Genomic DNA, 12,522 nt, shown 5'->3' on the forward strand with positions numbered 1-12,522 from the left:
TATGCAACAAAAGTCTGAACCCAAATTGAGAATGATTGATTGTTCACACATTTCTTAGCCTTTTTTTAATACAAAGGTTTGCAAAACACAAGGAAAAAAAACCTTGGAGCTGAGGATGTGCTGGCAGCCTTTTCCTTTTGGCTGCTGAGTGTTTGGATTACATGTAAAGTTGTGTAAACAGCTGGTACCGTGTGTGTAAGTGACTTATAAACATCATTTCAGAGGAGGGTCACTGAGCCTCCATGTGCTGCTCTGTGTGTGTATGTGTCAGTGTATGAGTACAGAGAAGTATCCCATCTCACAGTGGGCACTTATCTACTTTTGTTAAAAAAGAAGAAAGTTCTCCAGCAGATGGCAGATTTTGTTCACTAAAACCTCCAGTTACTGCAGAACATCACAAGCTGTTATCCTGCATAGCTTGTAGTTAAATGCAGTACAGACACACACGTGTGTGTGTGTGTGTGTGTGTGTGCGTGTGTGTGTGTGTGTGTGTGTGTGTGTGTGTGTGTGTGTGTGTGTATATATATATATATATTTCTGTTATACATATATAAATTATGTTTAGATTTTCTGATTTTTCCCAGATCTTTTAAATGAAAAATCAACTGCTCATAACTCAACACAAACAAGTAGACATTGCTTCATTTTTGTGTTTTCATAACAAGGTACAATTCATTTTGACACCTAATGATAACTTGTGAAGCATTTCAAATTGCTTTTTTGCATTAAAACAGTAAATCAGGATGTAACCTTATTATCATTATTATTGTTGTACTTATTCAATGTTTTAGTTAGATCTAAATCTATCAGGTGTTAAACACATAATATAATATGAAATACCATTTATCACATGACATTTCATATTATATTACGTGTTTAACACCTGATAGATTTACATTACTTCCCAACAACAGTAGATGAACATGTGTATTATGTACCCAAGCAGCTCATATGACTTTAGTTCTTCTCACATTTCATTGTTTTACGTTTTTCATTCACATCTTACCTGCTGAAAAAAAAAAAAAAAAAACAATTCTTCCTTTGATTGTGGTTCTTCACTTTATGCATGCACATCACACACAATTGTATCTTACAACATTAATACCAGCAGTGAGTCTATGCATTGCATCCACATGCAAGATTTTACCATAGGCTGTTTAAAAAATATATACAATATTTTAGCGGGCTCATCTGATATACTGAGAGGTCGCGTGCACAAGGAGAATCAGAATCAGAATCAGAAATCCTTTTTGTCCCACGGCGGGGAAATTTACGTTGGTACAGCAAAAGAGCAAGAGAGTAAAGTGGCGAGTACACAATTAAGTAGAATAAAATACAGTAACAGTAATATAAGTACAGTCATTGATAACAAGTTAACTGAATAATGCACTGAATAATGACGAGTAGGATGAATAGTGGATTATTGAATATCAAACATGCAGTAAGTTACATGAGATATGTGAACACTGGCCTTTTAATGGATCGTTGTTTAAAAACAAAAAAAGTTATACTCTATATCAAACTCCATTTGGATTCATTTCCAGGAGTGTGTGCACAACCCAGTCCCGGTCCGCACGGGCCGACATGACACTGTCCTGTGTGACAGCAGTGATGTTCTGTGTCCTGCGGTGTTGTGTGGATGTGGGCTGGCGGAGTGACGCGCCAGAAGGATTTGGACTCCGCGCTGCAATAAGAGGCAGAGGCAGCGGCAGCTGAGAGCCAGAGCAGAGGAGCCACACAGCAACACACACACACACACACACACACACACCACACACATTAAACACACAACCACACAGCACCACCGCCACACGGGCCTCTCTGCTCACACCGGAGGAAAGCCGCTTCACCGGAGTAACATGCTGGCGCTCCGGCCGTCTCATTAACCCATCCGCCCGATAAACAGGCTGCTCAGCGGGCTTCATACCCTGAACCTCCAGCAGGACCCCAGAGCTGCAGAGGGAACTTTTTAAAAATATCTTTAATTGGTAAGTCTTCACTGTGTTTGTATATTTAAAACAAAAATGAAACGAAATTCTTCCCACATCAGATTATCTGAGTTTGATTAATTTGAACACAATTACATATTTAAATATTACTGTCTGGAGGACTTGGAGGTTTTACAAGAATGTGCAACAGGTGTATCATAAAGTCATTACATGGCATTGATAGTGCTACCAGCAGTAGTGGTCTTTATACGTTAAGAGATATTTATTTTTGATCAACATTTGGTGTTGTCACTTCAGCTTTATTAAGTTGAATAGTTTCCTTCTGCAGATGCTGTTGTGTATGAATAAATGTAAGACCTCAGGTTCCTTTCTCTATACAAGAACAACTCCAATACAGCTTGATCATCAGCAGCACGTTACTAAAATCTCTCTACAGAAGTCCACTGAACAAAGTTGAGTTTTCTTCCCATTGAGCTCATTAACCCTCGTTAAGCCGCTGTGATGAATGTGAAGATGTATACAGATAGAGGCTGCACAGTTACCACAGTGTGAATTGACATCACCACAGAGATCTAACAGCTAATGAATTCTGCTGCTCAGGCCGGGATCATCCAGTCCATATGCATCAGAAAAAGTGTGTGTGATTGTGTGTGTGTGTGTGTGTGTGTGTGTGTGTGTGTGTGTGTGTGTGTGTGTGTGTGTGTGTGTGTGTGTGTGTGTGTGTGTGTGAGGCTGCAGGTGTGACGGCTGGAGATCAGATCATAGTGCAGCCTGAGTGTGTGTGAGGCAGGGGGCCATACATGGACATAGCAACGTGTGAAAGACTTTACTCAATAGGTATCAGTAAGTAAAATGAGCCACACTATGCTGTGCTCCTCTTACTTTTACAGAAGTTTAGTAAAAGGTATTAATTGTTAAGTATTATGTCCCTGTTGTATACATGTGTAAAATGTGTAAGCATGCAATTTAAAGGTGGTGCTCACTTTAATTACATTTAATTGCGGTACAAAAATATCACAATTTCTTGTATAAGATACAGCTGTCAGATCAATGAATTGTAGTAAGGACAACATGTCACTCTAAAATATAGCAAAGTAAATATAAAGTGATATAAAATGAAAAAATAGTCAGTTCCTTGAAATTATTATTAAGATCAGTTCTTTAGTAAATGTAAGGCTGTAAGGCTACAAATGATTTCATGGAAATCCAAACTTCTGCGGTTCATTGAACAGTGTTTTCTGAACATGATAGCTATACAAGTTATAAAGTCATTTCTGTTCTTAAACTCATATTATCTGTAAATGCAGAACGTTTCAACCAGTTTCCTGTAGGAAACAACTTTTTTCAAAACTTTTTTCAGAGATTAGTGTCTGTTTTTTTAAACATGAAACGACAACACAGGCCGCTGCGCTAGAATAAAAAAAGAACAAACTTGATTCTAGGAGAAAAAACAGTCGATTTTTATTTTGGAACTGAGCCTATGTCTCCTTGGCAGCTGTAGATATTTCATATTTCCAGAGGGCTCAGTATTTGTAACCAGCTCACCCCAGCGACCTCTGTTCTTATCCAGGTACCATAAGGACCATTTGTGAACTTACTGCATAATGAAGAGACAATATACTAACACCCTCTATATCTCAGCCTGAGGGACTCGCATCGCTGCACAAATATATGTGAAAGTCAAATGTAAAAGAACTGATAAGAACTGAAGTTTGTTGACTTATCTGGAATACCCAAAGTTAGCACAATAACCGTAATAATATGTTATCATATAACATTTGACTTTTTAGGACTTTATACTTTCATTGTTTCATCTGATGGCTGTAGTTAAAAATCCATGGTTCTCAAGTTGTCCCTCGATAAATCTGAGTAGTCCATGTCAGACAAAACTACATTGCTAATTATTTTCTAACTTTGGTCGAACTGCTCATAATTGAATAGACTTTTTCATTTGTTAAGGATGTCACTCGGACCTGCCAACTACTAAACTGAAAACATTAAATGGAAACAGACAAACTATGAAACATTTTGTCTTCATGTCTCTCCTCTAGCACGCTATGATACATCCAACAAAACGTCAAAAAAATAAATAAACCATTAAAAAAGGGAACAAGCGAGAGGGAAATTACTTTAGAAAAGTGTATATTATATACATATTATGAGTATATTTTTATTTTAAAGCTTAAACTGTGAAAATGAATGAGTTAAAAAAGCACCAAATAAGACCGTTTGGATTGAGTTTTACTACTTGAGTATATGTTTTACTAATTGTAAACCAGTTGAGTGGTGGACTTTTATTTATTTTCCTACAGCGTTTTTTCGATGCAACCTTTATTTATTTGACATTTTGTTGGCATAGAAGTGTTAACATTTCGATATGTTGAGTCACAAATGACTGGAATCCGTTCACAAAATACCCACCCTGTGTACGCTTTTAAAAACCACGTCGCTAAAAACGAATTCATAAGTAAAAAAATGCGAAGACATGGCCTGTTGCAGATGTGTTCCATATTTAGATTTCCATGAGTTGGGCTCGCTCAGGTCTTTAGAGGAAGAAAAGCTCACATCCATGGATCCACATGTGTGTACTACACCCAGTCTGATCGCGTTTACATGGAGGTGAGAAGCAGCGTCAGTCTTCACAACGAGGCCCTCTGAGGCGCTGGATCTCACAGTCTCCCCCAAAGTAGAGGGCCACATGGCTGTTTGGATTTGGGGGCCCTTGGTATGCAGACATCAAAGGGTTAAAGGTGAGGAGACGCTCAGCAGCACAGCACTTATCTCCTCTAATGACCTCCTAAGTATAAGTCAATTACTTCTGCGTCATGATCAGAAAGGAACAGACCACAGGGGGCAGTTTGAGCTCCACTGCTCCTCATTACAAACACTTCACTGCATGGCCAGGCCTCAGGCATTTCTCATTTTCTTATTTACTACATTTGCTGCACAGTGTAAACTCCTCCTCTCTCTGCATTCATGGTAAAGTTCAGATTCTTTCACCTGTGCTGCAGGACAACGTGATGACGGTCCTCGACAGTACAGGTGCTGATGAAATGAGAAAGTTATTTAGTGCCTGAAGCTCTTCCACTGCATTCTACTGCTTCTGCTCTAATTACTTTATCCATTTCTTGTCTGATGATTAAGAAACATTAATCACTGTTATTACTATTCGTATTGTTATTATCAACATAATATTAATTAGTTTGTTGTTTTTCTTGGGAAAATAAATCTTTATTAATATGAAAACGGATTCCCCGTTAAAGTTTTCCTGAATAGTTCAAAACAAACAAAACAAAAAAATCAGTTTCCATAATAATACTTTGGTACAAAACCATGACTTCGTACTGATGAATCCACGCTTGTGTCCACCACAGTTTTAATTTCTCAGAAAATCATGAATTATGGATCAGGTTATGATTACAAATGTGTGAAACAGCAACACCAGGAAAACGGATGACAGTGATGAGTGATGAGTGAGAAAGCTGTGGATTCAGCATTAATAATTAAAAGTTTATTCCAATCTTTACACTGGAATTTATACTAAGTACTAAGAGATTTATACTAAGAGAAATGGTCCCCGTCACAGTGGTAATATGTCATTGTTAAATAAGCAAGCAGTATTTTTTTATCACATAATATATACCAGTAGTTTTACTACAACTACATCATGTTTGGCAGTATTTGTCTTCATCTGAAAAATAAATAATAGTATCCAGTGTTGGAAGAAGTAAAAGCACGAGAACCATAATGTTAACATAAGGATTTTTGTTTCTCAACTTGAAATTGAAAAAACATGCTTGCTTTAAGCAAATTTGTACATGTGTATATATACATATGTTAAAGTATATCTTTTTAAATAAGAGCAAATAAAATGTAGTGGAGTAAACGGATACAGTAGTCTAAAGTTTCATATATTTTTCTCAAGAATTAAACTCAACCCTCAGAATTGCACTGAAATGCTGCACGTGAGTAACCAGGTGTGCTGTATGAGGTGAGAGGAGTAACCTGTGAGCTGCGTGGCTCCTGTCCATCAGCGTCTGCCTCACACAAAGATACATTATTGTCTATTGTTATTCCTGCTCATCAAACCTGATTTAACAGCTCACATTATTCTCTGTTCATCTGCACTGAACAGCCCCGGGCATGTTTCTGTGTACAGATACACACACACGCACGCACACACCCACACACACACGCACGCGCACACAGACATAAGTATACGCACACACACACACACACACACACACACACACACACACACACACACACAAGCACACAAGCACACAGACATAAGTATACGTACAACAACACACATGAACCACACACACACACACATGTAAGTACACGCACACACATCGAACTACACACACACATGTCAGAAAGAGAAAAAGCACTGCACGTGTGTATGTGTACTTTCGTGTGTGTCAATGCACATTTCCCGCACATACGCAGTGATTCTTTGATACCTAATGGCTTTTACTTTAAGAGGATTTTTGAAATACACTCTTTTCATACCAAATATATAAGTAAACACAACTGAAGAGTATGTGAATAGAATTTGCTCGTCAGAGAGGCATTATGGTCAATTTTTATAATTTTAATTGGTGGCTTTCACCTCTTTTTCAACATCCTGAGTGAATGCTGAACAAGGTTGCTTACAAGTTTACATTATGTTACAGACCTGCAAATGACGTTCAGCTTTTTAGCTATAATCATGATCTTCCCAAAATTAGTTGCCATGTGCAAATACTGCAGAAATTGAGAAAATTGACAAAAGCTCTGTCCCTGGACTTAGACAAGGAGTTCCTGTAACACTGAGGTGTGCTTGCAGATTTATATAGTGTGGATCTAACAGCCAGGGACTTTCACATGCACAGCCTTAATAAGCTGATACTGAGGCCTACCTGGCAGCTGGACTGGATGTGTATTGGCTCCTGTCCCGATGGAAGGGTGTGTGTGTGTTGTTGTATGGGGTGTGGGGAAGCTCTAGGGTTCTTGTTAGGGGGGAGGGGGAGAAGGGCAGACAGTTGTCTATGAATAATTACAGCATCTAGAGCAATCATTTTATTTCTTCCAAAGGTGAGGTGAAAGTATGGATTTCAATCTCATATCGGTGTGCTACGTACAGAGCTGGAGTCAGGGCGTGGTTAGTTTAGCTGGCATAAGGAGTGAAAGCAGGGGGGCACTCTCAGAAGGAAAGTGAATATGCATGTCTTTATGCAATTTCTTTAAACTGAACACAACTGTATTGATCTTCCTCTTATAAAGTTGAAGCACTAAGTAAACACAGCAGCTGAAAAGTAGACCATTTGTAAAATGAAGGGACTTGTACACTCTGAGAGGCAAAGAGAAGAGAGAATGTGATTACTGGTTTACAGTCAGTGTACAAGTGTTATCTGAATTCCTTCCTAATGCCTGTCACACTAATTGTTTCTAATGGTTTCTTGTATACATGCAGTTGTAGTTACACAACGTGTATGTATGTGTGTGTGTGTGTGTGTGTGTGTGTGTGTGTGTGTGTGTGTGTGTGTGTGTGTGTGTGTGTGTGTGCAGTAGAAACTTGTGATCAAACCTCCTAGTCATCTTAGTCTCTGTCTTCAATGAATTGACTTATGACAGCATTAGAAATAAATCAATGTGACTTGGCCCAAAAGCTGCATATTTTCATCTGCTATTGTTTTGTGTCTCCACCAGAAGGCCTGTTGGATTCTGTGTAGCAGCCATGGGCAGCAAGACTCTGCCAGCTCCAGTCCCTCTGCACCCATCCCTCCAGCTGGCTAACTACGCCCTCCTGCAGAGCTCCACAGGCCTCCAGCTACCAGCAGATCATTTTCACAGCATATATAGCTTCAGTGCCCTACATGCCATCCACCTCCACCAGTGGACACTCGGCTACCCACCTTTAGCCCTTCCCCGCTGTACCATCTCCAAGCTGCCTGCCCAGTTCTCTTCCATGGCCTCCATGGCCTCTATCCCCTTGTTCCCTCACTTCCTGCAGCCCAAGCAGGATTCAGGGGGGCTGCTGCAGAGCTCCAAGAACAAACCCCGTTTTGACTTTGCCAACCTGGCAGCAGCAGCCACCCAGGAGGATCATCTGAAGGCGGAAGACCTGAGCATGACGGGTGCTGCTGCTGCCGCAGCAGCGCAGGCTTCATCTCATCACCCGACCTCAGCCAGCCAGGGATGCCTCCATGTGACCAAACTCTCCTCACTGGAGCGCAAGTCCAGCCGAGGCCGACTGCCCTCGAAGACCAAGAAAGAGTTTGTCTGCAAGTTCTGTGGTCGCCATTTCACCAAATCCTATAACCTTTTGATCCACGAGAGGACGCACACGGACGAGAGGCCATATACCTGTGATATCTGCCACAAGGCTTTCAGAAGACAAGACCACCTCCGGGATCACAGGTGAGAAGCAGGCTTAATCAAATAATACATTGTATTATCTGCGTGACTAAAGGATACCTTACTGACCAGCGTGCCCACTTCATGGAGCAAATTGGAGTGCTGTGGTAATAGGCGAGGTCTTCATTCAACTATTTCTGGGCCGTTATCCCCATTTGTATAATTAACTATGTGTCACCCCTCTCTGTAGTAAACTTTCCATCCAAATTTAACCACATTTTAACCTAATTTGCAGATTATTAGCAAATTTGTGTGTTAATCTTCCAGTCGGTTGGCCACTCAGTAGGGGTATAAACACTACGAATGAATTATTTTGATGCATACCGAAGCCTTTAGCCAGCATCTCTGACTGAACTAGACCATATATTGTTCCTCACACCCTCCACATTTACAATAACCACACATGAGCACCTGCATTTACTAGAAAGTTAACTTGAAAGTAAAGGTTCTCTATATGCTTTATTACTGACTGATATCAAGCACTGAGCTTATACAAACAATATTTTTGATGTTGACTTAATTGATCTTTTCAAACATGTAACACATGTAGTGTGAGCAGCATGTTAGCAGAGCAGCAGCTTTAGTGCTCTGACTGGGTCTACACAGTTTTGAGTGTAGGTCATCCGCATATTGGCCGTGCTCAGAACCCAACACACAATCAATGTAGTTGTACATCAATACACGTACACAAATACACAATTATGTGCGTATAGTGAGTGAAACACAGCCTGGTCAGACTGCTGCATTGATTACAACAGAAGCGTAACTGTCAGATTATTTAAACTAATCACACAAATAACACATAATAACACAATGTGTGGGTGACGAGTTACGTATTTTACAAGTAGGAGTTTGTTTCTTTTTCCCAAAAATGTTGTCACTGTAACAAGAGGACACAAAGTGTTGAATGTGTCCAAACTCGACTCAATTCAACTCCATCAGGAAAAGTTGTGGGTAGTACCTGATACTTTTTCTCATACCACCTCAGCCGAGTTCAGAGCATGTATATACAAATGTATTTGACCCAGATAAAAAAAATGCCAGCTGGCAAAACTATGGCCTTACACCTGATGACATGCAGACGTTCATCTGTTTGGTTGCTGATGAAAGGACTTAGCGACTCTCCCATTACTCCGGCGGTTTCAAATGGCGGCGCTACGATAAACAGCTGATCCCCCCCGCCTACACCGAGGGGGTACTAGCTGCAGTGGGATAAGAAACAGAGAAAAGCACCTGGTTCAAGTAGTGAGTCGAGTTGAGTCGAGCAGAGGCTTACCATGTAGTGGAAACACAGCATTAATCAATTTGATGGGTTCTTCCTTGGCCCATGCTAGACCCTTCCAAAAAGTTGATACACATTGGGTCATTAGTTTTTAGTAATCCTGCTGACAAACAAGCAAATAAACAAACAGACAGACAAACAAACAAACACACAAACAAACATACACACAGACAAACAGACAGACAAACAAACAAACAGACGCACAAACACACACACAGACAGACAAACAAATAGACACACGAACAAACAAACAGACAGACAAAACAACACAGACAAACAAACAAATACACAGACAGAGACAAAAAAACAAACAGAAAGACAAACAAACAAACAAGCAAACAAACAGAGAGACAGACAAACATACAGACACACAAATAGACAAACAAACACAAGGACAAACATACAGACAAACAAACATACAGACAAACAAACAAATACACAAACAAACACACACACACAGACAAACAAACAAACAAATACACACACAGACTAACAGACACACAAACAAACATACAGACAGACAGACTGACAGACAAATAGACACAAAGACAAACAAACCAACAGATAAACAGACATCAAAGCAAACAGACAAACAAATAGACACACAAACAAACAGAAAGAAGAACAGACAAACAAACACACACACACACACACAAACAAGTAAGCACACAGACAAACAAACAAACAGACAAACAAACACACACACAAACACACACACACACACACACACACACACACACACACACACACACACACAGACAACAACAGACAAACAAACAATACTAGTTATAATACTTTAGGGTTGATTTAAGAATGACTAACTGAGTAAAATAAGTGATAAAAGGAAAGGAGAATTTTATTATCCCCAAGTTGCCAAAAGGTGACATTTAAGGCCAAAGATAAATCTATCACACATCATATATAACAAACGGTCTAAAGGTGTGCACAGACAGAAAGCAAAGTCAATTTGTGCTTCACGTTATTTGCTCTTTTGTGCAGTCTGTGTTGATTCGCTCTAAACAACCAAACTACCAACTGTACGGATGTTAGCTGTAGGCTAGCTAGAAATAGATCCCCCCTCTGTGTGTATGGGAGTGTGCCTGTGTGTGTGTGTGTGTGTGTGTGTGTGTGTGTGTTCGTGTTCAACTCAACCTGATCTCTGAACTCACCAGGAACTCAAGTTCCTTCTTGTATTTCAAACAGTTCATCTCCTGCATTCTGATGATTTTTCTGCACCAATTCATTGTAGAAATGTCTTTATGTATGTAGAGGAAATCACAATTGTTGTAAGCCGTGGGACAATTCAAAATTTATTTCAATTAAATACAATTAAAATGTTATGTAATAATAAGCAATAAGGCTCTCAGGCATTCTGTGTTGCTTTTAAACATTTATTCTCCTGTAGATCAACTTTTCCCATGTAATGTTATCCCTGCTGACTCAGCACAAATGTATATCTCTTTTGTGCCTTTTGCTGGGGAAGTAACCTTTAAATGTGCACGTGGCACTGATTCACCTCAATGATATATTCATTTATTGTATTACATTGCACACGATCTATAATGTGTAAGATCTGCCAGAATGTAAACATGAAACATAAAAAATAAATGAATTAACATTATCAAGAGAGTGTGATGTCTACTGAAGTTAGCATGCTGACTGACCACTCCATCCAGCCTGTAATACCACTTGTTCCTCTAGAGGTGATAGTGAGTCACTGTAGCTGCAGTCTTCCTCAGTACAGAGGGAGAAGGAGTACAGCTGCCCCGGGGGCTTGTCAATTCATGTTGATTACTTCATTACTAATGATGATGTTCTGAAATCTGACATAGTTCTTCCTAAATACTAACTGGCTGCTCTTCTGTGTTCCCTCTACAGGTACATTCATTCCAAAGAAAAGCCCTTCAAATGTCAGGAGTGTGGGAAGGGCTTCTGTCAGTCCAGGACTCTGGCTGTCCACAAAACATTACACATGCAGGTCAAGGAACTGAAGCCAGCCAAGATCAAGTGAGTCACTCTGCCAGCAGGGGAGGACGGGGACACTGGAAAAACACGACCAAAGACAACAACACTCAAAGAACAATCAAAGACTTCTTCATCTCAACTGTTGGAGGCAAAGCGCTCTGCTTCTGTGGGAATACTCCTTAACGATGAAATATTTCACCAGCCAGTCCTTAAAGGAATAATGCAGAAATAAGCCTTAGTGGAGAAGTGTATACTTAGTTATCAAAGCCTGACTTGGCAATGGATGTGTGGAATGTGAAATGAAAAACAACCTTGTGGCTGCTCAGTGCAAATACTTTGCTCAGAAGCTTGTAATCCAAAGACTTTATAAAAGGGACACAACTCTTATGCATTTTTTTTTACAAAAACTGAGAATGATCAAAGCCATGTTAACACATTTTCCTCCTTTTCAATATCACATCCCAATGTTATTTTTGTATCGATGCATTATATCAAAAATGTATTTTTGCACTTTAACCTGATTATTGATTATTTACATATATCACTGGATTTCTTAAACTTATTTTCAAAACGAATAATCATTTCTAAATAAAATATTTTTACTTTAAGTGGTTGGCTGTGTTTCTGAGTTTGTCTGAGTTGAATGTTGCTATATGATACAAACATGTATGTAAGGGGGTTAGTGGCTCTATGTAAGTCAGTGCACTGCATACTGATGTCATCGTGAACATGACGATGATGATGATGATGATCACAGGTTTGGAAGCTTAATGCCCACTCCTTCCTGTCCACCTGTAGAAGTGTCCTTGGGCCAGCCAGCACCCTGCATGGTGGCTCGCTGCCATCGGTGCGTGAGAGTTTGCGTGTGTGTGTGTGTGTGTGTGTGTGTGTGTGTGTGTGTGTGTGTGTGTGTGTGTGTGTGTG

At 39.8% G+C, this 12,522-nt stretch overlaps 1 protein-coding gene across 1 annotated transcript; it reads left to right on the forward strand.

Annotated features, from left to right (window-relative positions):
- Positions 1-1,699: 1,699 nt before the first annotated feature.
- Positions 1,700-12,206, forward strand: osr1 (odd-skipped related transcription factor 1). Its single transcript, XM_029461395.1, has 3 exons — positions 1,700-1,988; positions 7,644-8,354; positions 11,512-12,206. Exons 2-3 carry the CDS (start codon positions 7,672-7,674, stop codon positions 11,642-11,644), a joined length of 816 nt encoding a protein of 271 aa, XP_029317255.1. The 5' UTR covers positions 1,700-1,988; positions 7,644-7,671; the 3' UTR covers positions 11,645-12,206.
- The last annotated feature ends 316 nt before the right edge of the window (positions 12,207-12,522 follow it).

The sequence above is a fragment of the Cottoperca gobio genome, chromosome 22 (assembly GCF_900634415.1).
Source record: "Cottoperca gobio chromosome 22, fCotGob3.1, whole genome shotgun sequence".
NCBI classification, from domain to species: domain Eukaryota; kingdom Metazoa; phylum Chordata; class Actinopteri; order Perciformes; family Bovichtidae; genus Cottoperca; species Cottoperca gobio.